Raw genomic sequence first — 19,914 nt, forward strand, 5'->3', positions numbered from 1 at the left:
TCTTCCGGGGGTCTGCAAACGAAGTTACCCTCCAAAGCGGGGCGCCATGTACTCCCTGACGGTGCGCATTTTAAGTGCACGTCTTTCACGTCCGACAAAGCTGAGCATCACAGAGGGCAATAACAACACAAAAGAGTTTCCACACTGGTAAAGGAAACGATCAAGAAAAAAATTAGTGCCGAGCTATCATCCCTAGATCCTGGATTCACATTATGAAAATGAATGCAGACTGGGCATTAGGGAAGCCGGAGAAGCAACAGTCTTGTTACATGAGCACTCAAGCGTCTCTGTTTCGCTTGGTAGCCCATGGTTGGAGTCAATTGTTTTTTGTTTTTTTTTCAGGCGAGCTGTCGCAACTGCGGAAGAAAGTGTATCGAGCAGACGTCTGAAGGAAGAGCCTTGTTATACACCAAGCGTAACGTGGTAAGTTAACATGTACTGATGTGGAGCTGGTTGCTTTTGTGCTCTTTTTTCCTGGCAGAAGTGCTCGAACGGAATGTAAGAGCGTTTTTGAAGGTTATTTTTCAGGTATTTTGTTGTATAGATTGATTTTGGCGTCACTCATTTTTTTCCACATGGCCGGGCTTGACAACTGCCTCTTTTGCAAGCGTTCAATTATGAAAATGCTCCGAGTCTTCTGTCGACAAAACATTAGTGAAAAGAAAAAATGAAAAAAAAAATGTTTCATCACTTAAATTAATTTCGTGTTCAGCTTTCACTCTTCTCAACGGCAGCTTTGGCAGTTATTTGAGGGAAGGATGGAAGAAAAAGTGATAAATGATGGCCTCTTCTTTTAATAAGCCTTTGCAAACAAGTAGGGAAAGTAAGCGCGAACGTTCTGGCCCGAAAGTTGGGAGAGGCCATGCTACAAATTTTTGCAGCTTTAATATCTACTGGAGTAATAAAAAAATATATATATGCCCTGAGGTTAACGGCTCCTTGCGTTTATGCAAACTCAACACATCAAGCAAGCCTTGGTAACAAGGTTTTCTAAGCTTTGTATACTCATTTCCGTCGTGCATCAGTGGCAAATGAAGTAATAAATGAAGCGCGTTCTCACCGAGACATTCAGTGTTTTTCGCTTTTCTTTTGTTGCTAGAATGCTCTTGTCCGTGTAGTTCTTTCTTAGTAATCTAGTGCTCTTGATGCGCTGTTTGACGATCTGACTAAAGTCAGCTGGCCCGTGTGCACATCGGGCAACAGCAGAGCACCGACGCGCGCCGTTACAACCTTCGCCACCGACAGGTTGACTACAAACCCGGTGACCAAGTCTGGGTATGGACTCCTGTCCGTCGCCAAGGCTTGTGCGAGAAACTGCTTTGCCGCTATTTTGGCCCTTACAGAGTGATCCGGCGTGTGAGTGACGTAAACTATGAAGTGGTTCCGGACGGTGTTGCGCAACCCCGACGCCGACAGCCCAGCTCTGACATTGTGCACGTTGTACGGCTTAAGCCGTACTATACTCGGTGACGCAGACGTGTTGATGTCTTGGAACGGTTCACTTGCGGAACTTTGCTCGTTTCTTGTTTATTTTTTGTTTCGTCGACAGCGCTCTTTTTTTTCATAAGGGGGGGAATAATGCCACCTAGCATTGCCAGGTGGCGCATAGCTGCTGACGACGACGAAGAAGGGCTCGCGCCGTGTGGAATCTGTCGCCCTTGCTGCCCCAGCTTGCGTGGCCTTGTCTGTCTTCGCACTTGTTATTAAAGCCCCCCTTCGTCAACAAGTACGTTACAGTATGTAATTCGCTGAGCACTACCTGGCCGAGCTTTTCATTGCGTTCGGATCAAAAAGACCTCGCTATTTTTTGATGCACAAAATAGCGCTACGTAATAAGGTTGTTAATCCTAATAACGAAATTTCACGCGCTCCTTTACATTTCTAATAAAAATTTTACTGAAGATGACAATAGTATGCAAAGTTACTTCTTGCTCATACAGGGACTTACGTTGAGGTTAGCCGTTGCGGTGGCTCAGTGGATATGGCGCTCGACGACTGACCCGAAATACGCGTGGTCAGTCACGGCCACGGCCTTCGAATTGAGATGAAGGGGAAATTCTAGAGGCCTGGGTACTGCGCGAAGTCAGTGCACACTAAAGAACCCCAGGTGGTTGAAATTTCTGGAGCCCTCCGCTAAAGCATTCCTCGTAGCCTGAGTTGCTTTGGGAGGTTAAACCCCAAAAACCCATCAGGTTAGGAGCTTGGGTTTGCTTATAAATATCGACGGAACTCCTGAATTAGGAATTCTCTTTATCAAGCTAATAACATTTTTCAGGCGTCTTTGTCAGTAGTGCTCTGTGAAGATCATTGTGGTCAGTTTCGAAATGCTTGCAAAATTGGCTTTTGCTTGCTTTCCCGCTGTACCACTGAAGCACAACGCATTTTTTTTATCCTGTTGTGAAATTCCAACAGAAAAGTAGCGACTTTTATGTCGAACTGGTACGTGACACACAACGTAGACTAGCTTTTAGTGTGTTGCCTATTAAGCGCATATCTCAAAAACATAGAAGCCGAACTGTTCGTCTCTCTTGCCAAAAAAAGGACAAAGTCACGCCACAAAACTTCCCAAACTTTATTGTTTTTTAGCCCTCTGAATCAAATATTGATTTAAAAAAAAATTACTAGAACCTGATCCGACAGAAGTACGAGGCCGTGCATTGTGTGTCGATCTTTAACTATAACGGAATATTATTTAGTGCCCTGAACAACCACATGCTCTCATTCCCGGGCATTGTGTTCAAAACTGCGTCAGTCGCTCGAGACAAAAGCTTTTATTCAAGGTCCCTAAATTTTAGTTATGGGCCGCTTTTTTTCGTCTCAACAATATTCATCGTAATTCATGCGTCGGAAATATATTTCCCGCTCTGGAAAAGTTGATTTTCTTACTGCCCCATCCTCCAGGCCTCCTGTAGAGATAGAACAGAAACTAAGAAGGGGAGTGTGAAAGGCATGCCGGGAGACACTTCTGAAAGGAGCGTCGACATGTTCCTTTTGTAAAGCGCTGTCATCATTTTAAAGACTGGAAGATGAAAACTCTGCTAAAGGAGGGCTAGAGCCAGACACTTAGAAACAAGGGAGGAAAAGAGAAGCTGCAGACCTCACAAAAGGCATGGCAAAAAAATCAGTCAAATCTCGAAACTACTCCCCAGACTTCTTTCATTTTTGAAGCCTCATCAGACATTTCATATGTTTTTATTTTTCAGTTGGAGTCGCTTGTGTTGTTTCTTTATCAAAAACACGAATCTGGCGCCGCTATTGAACCTTCATGTCTACGCGTTGTCATGCAGTCAACTGGAAAAAGGATGAACGACATTTCCAGGAAGTTTGAAAAACATGGCACATAAAGAGTGCAACGCCCAAACACTGAGCAACAAAACTTCCAGGAAGGAAAATTTCATTTGATGCGCCCAGATAGAACCTTGAACAATTTCAAAGGCAAGTACAGTAAGGAGCGCAGCTTTGCTATAGCGTCCGTCAGCCTGTGTTTCCTAACACAGTGAGGAACGGAAAGCTTCTAACCAAGCAAAAAGCAGAATTAAGGAGGTGCCGTGGATAAAGGGTCGAAGATGAGAAGAGGCCTGAAGCACGTCAATCCGAAAGAAATACATATATGGTATGGCTGCACCAGGAACACGACGGTGAGACAAAACGGAGAGGCCTGTGATTCGACGCTGAGTGTGGGAAAAGTTCTGCAGGCGTACTAATACGAACCTCAATGAAATAAAAAAGAAGTGGCGAGTAGTGTCGAGCCTTTCGGTTTGGAGCTTGCGCAGGAATGTTTTTAGAGCTGGAGACAGTAAAACAAAAGTAGTAAAACAGCAGTATCGATAATGCCCGTAGATTTATGACCGTAGTACGCACTTGAGTTAAATACACGTGAAATATGGGAGGCAGAAGCAGCCAAGTTTACTAGCCTTCGTTTGCGCTCATGTGTATACTCAACAACATGAGAATTGTGCACAATAAAGTAGATTCTCTGCCAGTGCCTTTTCTGAATGAATGCCCTGATTAATTTGTGCCTGGATTTTTCACCTTATTTTGAATTGCCAATTTGCCTCTAGGCGCCTAGGGAATGATTCTTATCACCACAAGCCTTGCCCAACAACGTCGGAATTTTAAAATGAAGAAAACAAAAGGATTAAAATAAAACAATGCAAAAATTTGTGTTGTAAAACATCGAGTTAACCTATTCGTCAGGTATTTTTAAAACGACGGTAATATACAAGAAGCTGGCAGCGGCCTCATAGTGAATAAGTTGCAATGCTTCACCAATGAACTACGTCTTTCTCTACAAATTAGAGCGATGCGCTCAGAAAAAGGGCCAAAAATTTCTCCATGAAAGCGCGGAGCAACAAAAAATACATCGTCTCGATAAAATAATCGGTAGGAAGAGGAAGACAACTTGCACACCTCCGCCACATTTGAACAAAAAAAATGCAATTCTGATTACTTTTGCCTCTGTAAAACGTGGTGCAATCAGTCTAGATGCCTAAGGCTTCCCGAAAAGCGCAAATAATCAATCGTATTTTAAAGGCGCTGATGTAATTTGCGGTACCCACTAATAAGGTATATAGACACTTTCTTTGTAAGTAAAGCCGGTAGATAATGACGACGAATACTGCTCGAAACTCCTCCGGAGGAAAGACTGCAATGTTTTGCGTGGTGTTTGAACTGATCACACCGTAAAACAGCGCGCTTACACGGGACGAAGAAAGAAGACACGCACACACACAGCGCTGAGCTAAAACGATTAGAGAAGTGCAGACAGAAGAATCTAGGAGAAACCACTTAAAAGAAGTGCCCGATGTACAAGAAATTAACTGCATTAAGGATAGTTGCCGGGCCAGTTGGTACATGATGCAGTTAATGCAGTTAATTTCTTGTACATCGGGCACTTCTTTTAAGTGGTTTCTTCTAGATTCTTCTGTCTGCACTTCTCTAATCGTTTTAGCTCAGCGCTGTGTGTGTGCGTGTCTTCTTTCTTCGTCCCGTGTAAGCGCGCTGTTTTACGGTGTGATCATGTACCAACTGGCCCGGCAACTATCCTTAATGCTGTTTGAACTGGTTCCTGAGCAAGCGTAACAGCGTTTCCGGACAGGTTCTTTTCTCTGCGCTTGCTACTTCTTGAAAAGTGGAGTGAATGTTTCAACCAGCCATTAAGCCAAGCTCAGAGACCGTAGCGAGAACGTGAAGGGGCCTGGGATAATTAATTGCGCAAATCACTATTAGCAAAAAGAAGCACGAACTAGGAAGGGGCCAGTTCCCGCTGTATTGCTGCCAAAAAGTGCAACTGTAGCCCTGCAGGCGATATTTCACACTGGAAGCAACGGTCATGCACTGCAACTTAACTTTTTTTTTCTTTTCGGTGTGATAAAGATTGCGTATTCCATACGCCATTCACAATGCCTTCGACGTAATCGTCTTTAACTGCAGCGCCCAGTTGTGCAAGCAACACGCAACCAGAACACAGTAAGCTACGTCAGTAGTCGCGTTTATCTTAATGAAACGTACGTTACTTGCATGGCAGCCTGGCTGTAGGCTCGGGAGAGATGGTAATGCAGTGTGCGGTCTTTTTCCGGCTGATCGTACATGCCCAAAAAAAGCCGACAGAAGTTAAAAATGCGCCCCTGTGAACTCCATATTTATTACAACTAGCTCTTGACTTAGAGGATAGCCTAATGTCCACATGCAGCACCCACCTTCAAACGGGAAATGGTTTTGTAGCCCAATTGCACTGCTGCCAGAGCGCCAACCAGATTTTCGAAAAGAATATACTCCTGTGAACGTGCAGTATGAGGTCACGAATTAGCTCGCTAGCTAGTCGCTAGCTTCAGAGCTATCGCTCAGTCACGTGTTTCGAAACACGTATTCTATGGTGGGCCCAACCGGACACCCAAACCTAAGCTCTCTGCTTGCGGCAGGATCTCTTAACGGCGAACCGTCGGATTTTTTAGGTTATTGTTTAATTTTCTGATTGCCTAGCATAGGCGATCGCGGACATTATTGAAGGAGTCATGGTGCGTTTGGCACTGAAGCTTTTCTGGCTAAGAAATTGATATTTAAAATTTAAAAGAATTTAAAAGAGGCCGCGACACGTGTAAAAAAACTAGCGTACACCACATTAATCCGTCCGAAACTCGAATACGCGTCTGCCATTTGGGATCCTCATCAGAATTATATCATCAGTAACATCGAAGCCCTGAAAAACCGTGCTGCGCGATTCATCTTTTCTGATTATTCATGTTACACCAGCGTCACCTCATTGAAGACTAAAGCCGAGTTAGATAACTTAGCACTGCGCCGAAAAATTTCCCGTCTATCACTCTTCCACAAGCTTTATCACCATCCTTCCCTTCATGATGAATTATTTCAGCCACCGCCAGTTATCTTTCCACGTCGCGATCATCCTTACAAAGTTAAACGCATTAACTGCCAGTCATTCCATTATGCCTATTCTTTTTTACCACGCACAATAACCGAATGGAACGCTTTGCCATCAGAAATTGCCACAGAATCTGATCTAAATAAATTCCAACATCTTATGCACTCATGTTTCAACAATTAAAAAGGTATTTTTTTAGCGTTCTTTTCTTCCGCCTTGTCTTCTTTTTGTTTTATATTTTTTGTTTTGTACTTCAGCGCACCTTTTCCAGTGTCGTCTTTTTCTTTTTCTAGAGGTGCTGTTATCTATGCTCAAATTTTGCTGTTATGTGCATTGTTGCGACCCTTTCTGTGAATGCCTATTTTATGATTAATATTTTGTGATTTCTATTTTATTTTAGTGCAATATTTTTAACCTTATAACAATGCTTTGTACTTACTCCCCCCCCCCCCCCCATGTAATACCCTCAAATGAGGGCCTTTGGGGGTATTTTGAATAAATAAATAAATAAATAAATAAATATGCTTTTTCGAAAGCACATCAACAGAGTTTTTAATTTTTGTAGAGGCCCCGTGTTAAAAGGTATTAACCAAAAAAATTTTACAAATGCAGTCGGTCACATCAAGATCTTGCAGGCAATGAAAGCAGTTCTGTTATGTACCAGCCAAAAAATTCTCAAAAAAAGGCATCGCCCATGTGATGTATTTACCACGCGATTAGGCTACTTTTCCATACCTTACGGCTAGCAGGTGCCTACCGCATTGAGTTCGGATGTTTTTTAACATTTTTCCTTACTTCAAGGCTGTAGGTGCCCGGTCGCCATGAGGTATGAAGTTGTGAGCTGCCGAGTGCTGACGACATGGCCGCCATGTTAAGCCTAACCATAAGGAAATGCTAACCTATTTAGACAATGCTGGTGTCTAACATCTCCTACTCGTCGAGCCCGTCAGGAAAATCTATTAGTTAGATCATGACGTTATCGGTTACCTAATTATAAGCAATTAAATATAAGCATAACCATATACTAAGTATTAAATTTATTACTTAATTTTGGTACCTAACCTGTTCTACTCATATCGAGGATTCCAAATATCTAATTTATTTATGATTTCTCATTAATTAATGAGCTAAAAGCGATTAAACATAGTCATGTGACTAGTTAATTTTGATATCACGAAATCAGTGACGTCACCAAACACCTCTTCATTATACTAATGACGTCACCAAACAATCACCAATTGGGTGGCTATATTGATTTCATATGGGGGCCGCGATCTTGAATTACTCGCAGTTAGAAAATTTCACGGTGAAGGGAGGTGCTAGCAGACCGCAAGAAATTGAGAAAAGTGATGAATAACAGCTGACGCTCTTAAAACAGTTGCACAGACATGGCGATCTCAGAAAACAAAGCTGACTTGTAAGCTTCAATTTCGTCGGTGGCTCTGCCCACCGTCCGAGGATATTACTCTCCGCAGAACGCGAGCATCGAGGCGGTTTACAGCACACTACAGCGTGTTGCTTTTGCTGTTAAAAGAGAGCACGTACGCAGTAGATATTCGATTGCCTCTTCACATCGACCTGTGCGCCAGGCAAGGCTCTTGGCCATTCCAATCCGGAAAGAAATATTACATTTTAGAAGCAATGCGGTGCCATAAATGAGGATGAAGAGTTGCATGTGTGCTGATGCATCCAGGAATATAGTTAAAAATAATATTCAGTCACCAGAAATCGCCGCCTATATTCTCGGCTTTTTTTATTTCTTTTATGTTCAAATGTCATTTATTTCATAGTGATGTATTCATTGTTTCTTCTTTACAATTTCCCGTACCTTAATCTCGGGCTAGGAAAGTATGGCGGCTTCATAGACATAAGCGTCCTCCACTAATGCTTCCACAAAGAATGAGTATTGCGCAGCATACAGCTGGCGCCCCTCTTCCAGAAGAATACTGGGTAGGGCCTTCTTTTTTGAAATGCTCTAATCTTAATGTACACAAAAGAATACGGAGTACGAATTCCGTGAGTTGTAAACGCGTTGTAAAAACAGTCACTGTAAGTCTTCTTTATTGGGTCCTCCGTGTTGGAACGCTCATGTCACGTTGCCGAGGAAAGCGGGTTTCCTTGTACCACTGCAGAGTTTACTCCTCCCAAAGTTCCCAGTTCTTACGGTTGCTTTCCATTTATAGAGCGCTCCTGCTGTAAACCTTGCATAGTCTGCAGCGGAAAATAAATTAATGGGAATGTTCGGGAAAAACACATGAGACGTAGTTCCGCTGTTCAGAGCCCTTTATTACGCAATAGCTGAGATGGTTGTATAGCAACTTTACTTGCTTTTCGCGTTACACTAGTGTTTTTTTCTGATGTTTGATGCTTATAAACTCACCTCCCTAAAAATTTCAGGGGAAATATAGCCGGTATTCATGAAGAACAACGCATAAGCTGAATAAATTGGGCGACTCTATCTATTAAATATCAACAACATAGTTCTGCTATGTCGCAGGAGCAAAAACTTTATATTTACGTCGCAACTTCAATCTTGAAAGATTTCTAAAAACAGCTTTTTTTGCGTGGACGTCTCCTTGCGGTTTCGTGCAGAACCACAATGAATTTCAAATGCATTACTTTATAAAGAAAAAATTCAAAGCCACGGATCGAATATTTCAGACACGATAAAGAAAGCTCAGAACGGGCAGCTTTATATATGACCCTAAGCAGCACGATCATCATCATCACCATCATCAGCCTGAAAACGCAACTGCAGGACAAGAACCTCTCATTCATCTCTCCAATTAACCCTGTCCTGTGCCAGCGGCGACTATCCCATCCCCGCAAACTTCTTGATCTCATCCGCCAACGTAACTTTCTGACGCCCTACACTTCTCTTCGTATGGAATCCTGTCTGTTAGCCTTAAGAACCACTGGTTATCTTCCTTCCGCATTACATCCCCCGCCCCACCCACCCTCCCTCGCTCCCCCCCCCCTCCAAAAAAAAGACCATTTCTTCCTCTTGATTTCGACGAGGATGTCATGAACTCGTGTTTTATCTCTGGCCCACTCTGCCCTCTTCCTGTTTTTAAGGTTACACCTATCATTTTCCTTTCCCATGCCCAACAATTGTGAACAAGAACAGTTTTGAACTGAAAAGAGTTGATGAGCGCAATTTTTTTTATATACTGTAACATTTCACTATAACCGCCAGTGTATCCGCAGATGCTTTAATTTTTATTATTAACGTGTTTCGTATCATAAAAAGCGTTTTCCATCGGTTTTTAGGCAGTCTTAACTACTCCATGCGAGCGATTCAAGTATTCTGAAAGAAACATTTTGCTACGCAGCGGAAGAATGGACCGTTATCTGCAATATTTCTATCTTATTTCTCTCAATATTTTTATCTTAGTGTTTTCCGATTTTCAAAATTTTGGTCTCAGAAAGCTGAGCATTATAGATCGCTGCGCTGTCCTTAACTTCAGTTGAACCCTTTCCGTTGCAATTCAAGTTTATGACCCGTGCCGGTAAAAAAAGTTTGCAATACATTTTCCAGCCCGTCAGTTGCGACTAATGCGCGGCTTTTGGACCATGAGAAGAGAGGTATTAGAGCAATCAGCCAAACAACGGAAGCGCCGCGTGTTATAGGCAGCTCCATTCCAGAAGGATTCGAAAGTACTACTTCATGATGTTAGCCCGCAAAAAAATTACCGACGATTACGTTACTTCCTAATGCGAAATTTGAGCGCAGCAAAAAGCTGTTTCACCTTTTCGATAGATTGAGGCAAAGAAATCGAGCAACACATGTATGCGCTATCACAGAGTTTTTTTTTTATTTTTCACACGTATTCCTTTAACAAAGATTCCACTAACATTTCTTGACAGTCATGAATGAAGCTTTGTGGTCGGAGAAATAGACTGATATATGTTCGACTTGGTAACCAATGCTTGATTCTCAAAGACGAGATCTATACAAGTGCCTCGCGAGGTTGTCACAGCCGTGGGACGCGTTACGAGCGAGAGGAACGGGATGTTCTCCCGCATAAGTGTTAGGAAATTGCTGTTTGTCTTTATGTCAACATTAAAGTCCCCCACTACTAACATCGGTGTGGATCGATGGACGGTTAATGCGAGTTGCAGGAAGTGCACGACGTGTTTCGTGAGTGCGGTAGGGGCGAAGTAGGCAGCTACTACCAGCAAGCCGTTGGGCAACTTTGCGGCGCACAGTTCGCCAAGTTCATGTGACGTGCCAAACATTTCGACTGGTATTGCAGAGAGACCTGTGCGCAAGTAGATAGCGACTCCCGCCGCTCTGTTGTGGTCTCTGCGAGCACCACAGCAGTATAGGAAATCTATGATTTCGAGAGGCTCTTCGGGATCCATCCAGGTTTCAGCAAAGCAAAGTACAGAGGAATGGCGCAGAATGTGATCGTGGTGTACGTCCTTGGCATGTGCGGCAAGGGAGCGTACGTTAAGAATGTGGTTGTGAATGATGAATCAAGTGCTGCCAGCGAATGACGCGTCCATTGGCTGTCTGCGTGTGTTACTGATGTGTGGTTAACATGTTAAGCTTCGCCTGTAAGAGTGGAACGCGACAGCGTCTTGCAACGCTGCCAGGGAGTCCACAGAACGCCATCGCCAATTCGGCTGTACGCCTTGCTGGACGGTAAATTTATTTTTTGACGAAAGGAAATGTATCTCTCTCGCATATCTGGGTGGACACCTGCACCTCGCTGTAAGGGGAAGGGGGAAGATGGGAGTGAACGAAGACGCCGTATTAGCTAGACGCGCCTTTGTTCATTCCAAACCATTCAGCTGGCATTACGGAGTGGCTAGCGTGCTCGTATCGCACTCCGGAGACCCTGGTTCGATTCCCCAACTCGACCAATTTCGTTCTCGGTTTTGTAGATTTATGCGGTCTAACTAGAAAGGTTAATTAGGCTATTTCATATTTACATTATTGCATTTCTATCCATCGTGTTCTGTCATTAACCTGTCAATTGTTGGAACTGTCTAGGATGTTCGACACAACGTATAAGAAACGAGCAACGTCTTACTGAGTGGGGAAGTGCGTGGTGGTGGTGGGAACGCGGCTTCGTACTTATCTGTTTTTTTTTTCAGCAGCGTCTCCTTCCGCGGACGCTGTTGTCGCTGCGGCACGCGTCTTTCTTTTCTTTTCTTCTGACCTCTTCATTCTCCTCTATATTAATTAGGCTAATTGATTAATTAAGCAATTAACTAAACTCAGTCCAACTTAGTTGCAGCATCGCTATACGATCCCTTTGATTGGTTGCATGGTTACTAGCCAAAGTACAATTGGCCCCATTTGAAATTCGCGCACTGTGACGTCACGAGCATTTGGACCAATTGAAAAGCATGACATTGGGGGCGGAGCTGGTTACGAGGCCGACGCCGACGCCGACGACGACGCGAAACCCAGGAACGGACGCCAAAGAGCTGCGCTCTAATACACGCTAAGAACTCTACCTGTTCTTTAAAAAGCTGTAATTACAGTGCATATCGGCTTATAGGATTCCGAAAATAAATTTTAAGTTACCGTGCAACATGCTAGATACTGTTATAGCATTTCGGTAATTCTTGTGATGATAATTTTCGCGTTTCACAGATTCTTCATTGATGCAAATGAACCATATATGCTGAATTTATAGAAATAAATCTACATTCTTTATTTTTAAACAGACGAATAAATATTGTTTATAAATAGAATGAAGTGGTTTTGCAGGAGAACTTGTAATTAGCATACCGTATTGGTTTGAGACCAAGAAGAAATAACTTTTTTTTAACCTCCCAATCATACAGTATTCAGCTAATAAGAGATCAAGTAATTGGAAAAAATTATCTTATCTTTTTACACATCAGGAGATAAAAATATTTGTTCTTCGGTACTCACCTGATCACAGACCTAACTGAAAGCTTCAGAATTGTACCTACGCATTTTGCTGATAAAGGCGCTGTATGAATTTCTCACTTCTTTTTTCTACTCTCATTTGCACGTACACCCACAAAAATAAATTAGTAGAGATCTCTTCCCTCTTTGCAAATAAACAAACATACCTAGCTTTTACAGTCCAAAGCTTTATGAAGAAATGCAACGAGCAGAAAGCCTAAGAAACTAAGCCGAGATCAAATGTAGCTTAGAGTTGATTGAACGAAGCCGGTCTGAGCTGCCAGAAAAGAATCTAATCAAGGCTGCAAACTAAACATCTACGAGTAAGGACATAAAAGAAAGGTAGAGTCTCACCCACCTGTTCTTATCTTTCCTATTCTTTCCTATCTTTCCTGTTCTTATGTTTTCTTAAGGCGCAGCGCTCAGATTCAGTTAACTTGCCTTCACTGGAGATAGGTTGTTTTCAGGGAGAATCTGACTTGGAGGGTTGGAATTGAACTCAGGTAAGCACTTGCAGCGCATTATTTTCTGCGCATAGGAGTTGAAATCGGCGCCTGGATAGCCACTGATTTCATTAGTAAACTCTGATATCAGAAGAAGCGGTGGCTTCTGAAGCCATACTTGTGGCTGGTGCCACTTGCTTGTGGCCCACGGCAGCTACAGTCCTTGTACTCCGAGAGCAGGCTATTTTTATGGTCTTAAAGTTTCATCTCAGTACACTTCAGCCCTTTATTATAGCTCTTTTTTTTGTTGTTGTCCCTCGACAAAGAAGTTGACTACCCACACATGTTACAGTTGCGCACGGCAACGTTTTGAGTTTGTATTCTTTTGCTTGCTCAGTGTTCATCAGTGTTCGTGTATTCCATGGGTGTTTTTGATCATGTTAAAAATCCTGGATTTTCCCAAAACTTCCTAGTGCATGGAATGATAATTAAAGCGACTGCTACAAAGGAACGGAGTGAAAAACGAGTAGTGCGGAATGCACTTCTTATTGCGGGCCGTTGCCTGACGCCGCTGTTGCATCACTGGTGTTAGTGTCGCTGATGAATGACATTAAATTAGTGTGCCCCTTTATGTTGATGCAATCACTCGTTAATATCGTATATAAAATATTTAAACGTTCACCAAATCAAGCCCTAGAAATTTAAAAAGGTGATATTCCCTGAAACGAATACAGAAATCTACACAATATTGGAAAATTAATTTAAAAAAAAAGCAGAAAGCCTTTAATCGTTGCTGGAAGCTACTGTGGATTTTTTTCGGCACGCACGGGGGAGTCTCGGTCTTTCAAGGACAATTGCCGGCACTGGCTAATGACCTTTCATATTGCTCGGGAACATAAAGACACACGGGACTCAACAAAAGAAAAAGAAGCAAGCTGGCATCCGCCAAGAGAAGCCGCAGTGAGTGCGGTAAACATTGATGAAATTAAGCTGAACACTGTTTATGTCTAATCAATGATGTATCTTTATAGAAAAGTTTGCGACCGTCTTATAGACTGGGCACGGCAGCGCTACCAGGATGCGGTTCACCGACAATCCGTTCTTGTTTCTTCTGCAGCTTTTCTTGGCCCTGCTAGATCATGCCGGTGACAGAAGCATGAAGCTGCCTTCAAGAATGACTCACGGATCAGACACTGCCGACGTACGCCCACCAGACCAGCTACACGCGCCCACATGGGATCACCGATGGATTCTACAATCAGCGACCACATGCGCAGACCACTACATGCATCCGGGACAAGTGGCGACACCACCAGACTGGACTATATATTGCCACCCCACGCGCGCGGCGGCCACTGGGCACGGCAGCGCTACCAGGATGCGGTTCACCGACAATCCGTTCTTGTTTCTTCTGCAGGTGAGAAAACGCTACGGCGTTTGTATTCACTCTAACAACCCATTCTTGTTGGTGCTGCCGTGCCCGCGGCTGTTGTTTGATGTTACTGTAAGCTTGCGCAAACTGCTATTGTTGGGGGGTGATATCGAAGCCAATCCTGGACCGAACACAGCTCAGATACTTACGCAGCTTCAAGAAATTGCCTCAGACATAAAAGAAATAAAGGAGAAGCGGCTGGCGGACATAGACAATAAACTCGATGCTCTTGCTAGACTAGAGAAACAGGTCACTTCCTGCCAGGAGCAGGTCGCTCAGATGAGCGAAGTCATAGAAAGGTTAGAGGAAAGAATAGACGACTTGGATAACCGAAGCAGAAGATGTAATTTAATTGTCTATGGCCTATCGGAGAGAGAGGAAGAGACAAAGGAAACACTTAGAGAAAGGGCAAATAAAGATATTGTTCAGGATAAACTGGATCTCGACGCAGTGGCCATCGAGCGTATCCACCGTTTGGGGCAGCCTGCTGAAAACAAAACTAGACCTGTTATTATGAAGCTTTTAGACTACAGAGAGAAAGAATCAATACTGAAACGAGGGTTCAAGCTTAAAAATTCCGATCTGTCCATTGGCGAAGATTTCTCGCGGAAAATTAGAGATATTCGGAAAAAGTTGTGGGACAGCGCGAAGCCTAACCGGGACAATGGCGACAAAGTGTCCCTTTCCTTTAATAAATTGTACATTAATGGTCAAGCATTTGTCTGGGACAGTGAAAAGGCAGTGAAAGTGCCGTTTGGGAAAAAAAACGACAAAGCAACTACCCCACAAAGCCAAAACGACAACGTCTCCAGCCCCCCAATGACACGTCAAAGAGCAGAATCAAAAAAATAAAATTATTGAACATAAATGCCAGAAGTGTAGTGAATAAAGTAGAGCAGCTCGAAATTGTCCTCATTGACCAAGATCCAGATATTGTGGCTGTCACAGAAACGTGGCTCTCGAGTGATATTGGTAGTCAAGAAATCTTCCCTCCGAACTACTCAGTGATGCGCAAAGATCGGCTTTCCCGGGGTGGCGGCGTTGCATTATTGATAAAGAACCACTTTTCCTTTATCCCTCTGCCGGACATCCCGGGAGCAGAGGCAGTGTTTTGCAAGATTCTGTGTGATGGCGTCAGCATTGTCGTGGGATGTGTTTATCGGAGCCCCTCTTCTGGACATGATTGCTTGAGTGCTGTGCACGATTATATGCAGGTGCACGTGCGGAACTCTAGACTAATCATCATGGGCGATTTTAACCTTCCGGATATTGACTGGGATACCTTGCACCATACTGATCCGGCCTCAGATGCACTCATTGATTTAATGCTGAATTTTAATCTACATCAAACAGTCTCCCGTCCAACTCGCATACTAGGCACAGCAAAAAGCATTCTCGACCTAATACTTGTAAGCGAGAACTTCCCAACACACCAGACTAAGCTTGACATAATCGACGGAATTTCTGATCACAGTATACCAGTCTGCGAGCTACCACTCAATATTCTAATAACAACCCGCTCCTCCCAATCGACTGTAAGTAATTTTAATAGAGCCGACGACGCTAGTATATCAACCCATCTTGCACACGAGTTTCAGATGTTTGCCGAAGCAGCATCTGAAGCAAGCTCAGATGTAAACTCCCTCTGGCTTCAGTTCAAGGAAATCATTTTTTTCTGTATATGCAGATATGTCCCCTCAAAAAACAAGCGCGTTAAAACCAAGAACCCGTGGATTCAAAAAACAAGCGCGTTAAAACCAAGAACCCGTGGATCACGCGAGAGGTCATTCATGCAAAACGCAAAGTGAAAAGGCTGCGTCGCTCTATTAAGTCCAAAGGTACTAACCCCGACAGAACACAAAAATTAGCCAGTGCAGTTGAAATCTTCAAGGATAAAATGACGAAATCAAAGGAATACTACTTTAGTGTTACGCTGCCTGACTTCCTTACATGTAGCCCACACAGGTTCTGGAACCACTTCCGCAATAGAAACACAGCAGGACACGAACAGACACCAGAGGAAAACAGTGCGAAGGCTAATTACTTTAATGACTTTTTTCAGTCCGTATTTACCACCGATAATGGCGTTATTCCCCAGATGGCAACAACCCGAACTTCACATATAAGAGAAATAAACATAACTGATGGCGGAATTTTCAATCTTCTCTTGAACATCGACCCGAAGAAAGCCAGCGGGCCAGATAACATACCCAATGCATTTTTGAAAAGATACGCCGAATGGTGCAGCAGATATCTCGGCATAATATTCCGCAAATCACTTGCTGTGTCAAAACTACCGGATGACTGGAAGCTGGCGAAAATCATTCCGATCCATAAAGGAGGAGATATCAGTAGTGCATCAAACTTCAGGCCCATTTCACTGACTAGCACAGCATGTAAAGTTTTCGAACACATAATCTCAAAACATCTAACAGATTTTCTAGAGCATAATAAGTTGATATCACCTGCCCAGCATGGTTTCCGCCGAGGGCTGTCGACTATCACTCAGTTAATCGAAGTCGTTCATGACTTGGCCCTCAGCATCGATACCTGCAGTCAAACTGATATATTACTACTAGATTTTTCCAAAGCGTTTGATTGCGTGTGCCATAACAAACTAATCGCAAAGATGCAATGCATGATCGGGCGGGGGGAAGTTCTGGGTTGGATCAAAGAGTTTCTATCTAACCGTTCTCAATTTGTAACCTTTCAAAATATGCCTTCTAAAATAACCGCGGTCACTTCGGGAGTTCCGCAAGGCTCCGTTCTTGGCCCACTTCTCTTCCTTATTTATATAAACGATATAACCGCTCAGATTAAGTGTAACATTAAGCTATTTGCAGACGACTGCATAATCTACAGGAAAATAGAAAGTCCGGAAGACCACATTGCGCTTTCCCGGTCACTTGACGCTGTGGTGGATTGGTGTGACAAATGGCAGATGACCGTTAATTCTAAAAAATCAGTGTGCATGTCAGTAACCAGGAAAAAAATATCCTCATCTTTCCCTTACAGCATTCACGGTACGCCACTCATGAAAGTCTCCCAGCATAAGTATCTTGGTATTACACTAACCGCTGACTTTAGATGGGACGTACACATCGCTAATGTAACATCGGCAGCATTACGAAAACTGTTTTTTTTTGAGAAGATGTATCCGACTCGCACCAGCATCTACTAAACTCCTAGCATACAAAACTTTCATAAGACCTATTTTAGAGTACGCCCACACTGTTTGGTTTCCGGAATCAACCACTAACAAAGCAAAACTAGAAAAAATACAAAGAAAGGCACTACGATTCATCCATAATAAATATAAGCGTACTGACTCCCCATCGAACCTTGCAGCTATTTCAGGACTCCCGACGCTATCAATGAGAGCAAAGCACGCGCGTTTAAAATTTTTATACCAACTGTTGCATAACGATTATAACATCAATGTGTCAAAATATATTTGCCCGTCCCAGACTCGACCGACACGACACAAACATGCACTCACTCTAACTGATTATTCCTATCGCACAGATGCACTTAAACATTCATTTTTTCCTGTAGCCATCCGAGAATGGAACAAACTGGATGCCTCGATTACTCATGCGCCGACCTTAACAACGTTCACTACAAGGCTCGAGGCCAGTATTGCCGCAGAGTAACGCTCTCAGTGATACACATGGGCCTCTGGGTATTGATAATCCGTTTCACTTCCGTTCCTTCTTGTCGTCTTAATCAGTGCATCACCCCTTGCGTAGTCATAGTTTGTCTTCCTGGGTTCGATTGTCCGCTATCATTCAGCATTATTATTGTTTCCATCATATACGTATCTTGTATTGAGCGCCAAGGTTTTTTCTTTCATTTTTTGTTTTCGCTTCTACGTGCATGTTGTTCACTGTTAGCCGTGTTTGATCACTTCATATGGTAACCTTGTCTGGAGCTGATTGTACATAGTTTGTCCGCAGGTAGACAAATGAACCACTGTTCTACTAGATTTATCTTTGCATGTGTTCTTGCCGCATTTTGAAATTTCCTTGTGTTGTGTGATGTAGTTCTTGCCTCAGTGTAACTGTTGTGTATGCCCACCTGCTAGGGCCCCGTAAAGGGGCCTGCAGTATTGAAAATAAATAAAAATAAATAAATATAATTACAAAAAAAACGAAATTACGAGGATGGTGGCACCTTCCACTATCAGGTTTGAGAGGGATGCTCCTTCCATCATCCATCCATCTATCCATTCATAAATCAATCCGTCCGGCCGTCCGTCCGTCCGTCCGTCCGTCCGTCCGGCCGTCCGTCCGTCCGGCCGGCCGGCCGGCCAGTAAGCCGGCCGGCCAGTAAGCCGGCCAGTAAGCCGGCCGGCCGGCCGGCCGGCCGGCCAGCCGGCCGGCCAGCCAGCCAGCCAGCCAGCCAGCCAGCCAGCCAGCCAGCCAGCCAGCCAGCCAGCCAGCCAGCCAGCCAGCCAGCCAGCCAGCCAGCCAGCCAGCCAGCCAGCCAGCCAGCCAGCCAGCCAGCCAGCCAGCCAGCCAGCCAGCCAGCCAGCCAGCCAGCCAGCCAGCCAGCCAGCCAGCCAGCCAGCCAGCCAGCCAGCCAGCCAGCCAGCCAGCCAGCCAGCCAGCCAGCCAGCCAGCCAGCCAGCCAGCCAGCCAGCCAGCCAGCCAGCCAGCCAGCCAGCCAGCCAGCCAGCCAGCCAGCCAGCCAGCCAGCCAGCCAGCCAGCCAGCCAGCCAGCCAGCCAGCCAGCCAGCCAGCCAGCCAGCCAGCCAGCCAGCCAGCCAGCCAGCCAGCCAGCCAGCCAGCCAGCCAGCCAGCCAGCCAGCCAGCCAGCCAGCCAGCCAGCCAGCCAGCCAGCCAGCCAGCCAGCCAGCCAGCCAGCCAGCCAGCCAGCCAGCCAGCCAGCCAGCCAGCCAGCCAGCCAGCCAGCCAGCCAGCCAGCCAGCCAGCCAGCCAGCCAGCCAGCCAGCCAGCCAGCCAGCCAGCCAGCCAGCCAGCCAGCCAGCCAGCCAGCCGGCCGGCCGGCCGGCCGGCCGGCCGGCCGGCCGGCCGGCCGGCCGGCCGGCCGGCCGGCCGGCCGGCCGGCCGGCCGTCCGTCCGTCCGTCCGTCCGTCCGTCCGTCCGTCCGTCCGTCCGTCCGTCCGTCCGTCCGTCCGTCCGTCCGTCCGTCCGTCCGTCCGTCCGTCCGTCCGTCCGTCCGTCCGTCCGTCCGTCCGTCCGTCCGTCCGTCCGTCCGTCCGTCCGTCCGTCCGTCCGTCCGTCCGTCCGTCCGTCCGTCCGTCCGTCCGTCCGTCCGTCCGTCCGTCCGTCCGTCCGTCCGTCCGTCCGTCCGTCCGTCCGTCCGTCCGTCCGTCCGTCCGTCCGTCCGTCCGTCCGTCCGTCCGTCCGTCCGTCCGTCCGTCCGTCCGTCCGTCCGTCCGTCCGTCCGTCCGTCCGTCCGTCCGTCCGTCCGTCCGTCCGTCCGTCCGTCCGTCCGTCCGTCCGTCCGTCCGTCCGTCCGTCCGTCCGTCCGTCCGTCCGTCCGTCCGTCCGTCCGTCCGTCCGTCCGTCCGTCCGTCCGTCCGTCCGTCCGTCCGTCCGTCCGTCCGTCCGTCCGTCCGTCCGTCCGTCCGTCCGTCCGTCCGTCCGTCCGTCCGTCCGTCCGTCCGTCCGTCCGTCCGTCCGTCCGTCCGTCCGTCCGTCCGTCCGTCCGTCCGTCCGTCCGTCCGTCCGTCCGTCCGTCCGTCCGTCCGTCCGTCCGTCCGTCCGTCCGTCCGTCCGTCCGTCCGTCCGTCCGTCCGTCC

At 45.8% G+C, this 19,914-nt stretch overlaps 1 protein-coding gene across 1 annotated transcript; it reads left to right on the forward strand.

Moving 5' to 3' along the window:
- The first annotated feature begins 13,775 nt into the window (after positions 1-13,775).
- On the forward strand, positions 13,776-14,999 carry LOC149371574 (uncharacterized). The gene has a single exon (XM_089585196.1). It carries the CDS (start codon positions 13,794-13,796, stop codon positions 14,997-14,999), a length of 1,206 nt encoding a protein of 401 aa, XP_089441322.1. The 5' UTR covers positions 13,776-13,793.
- The last annotated feature ends 4,915 nt before the right edge of the window (positions 15,000-19,914 follow it).

Source organism: Amblyomma mixtum, chromosome 1 (genome assembly GCF_055824585.1).
Source record: "Amblyomma mixtum isolate Tamu chromosome 1, ASM5582458v1, whole genome shotgun sequence".
NCBI lineage: Eukaryota > Metazoa > Arthropoda > Arachnida > Ixodida > Ixodidae > Amblyomma > Amblyomma mixtum.

Excerpts from the sequence above, each read along its gene's own strand:
- LOC149371574 (XM_089585196.1), top strand. The coding sequence starts at position 13,794 with ATGCGGTTCACCGACAATCCGTTCTTGTTTCTTCTGCAGCTTTTCTTG.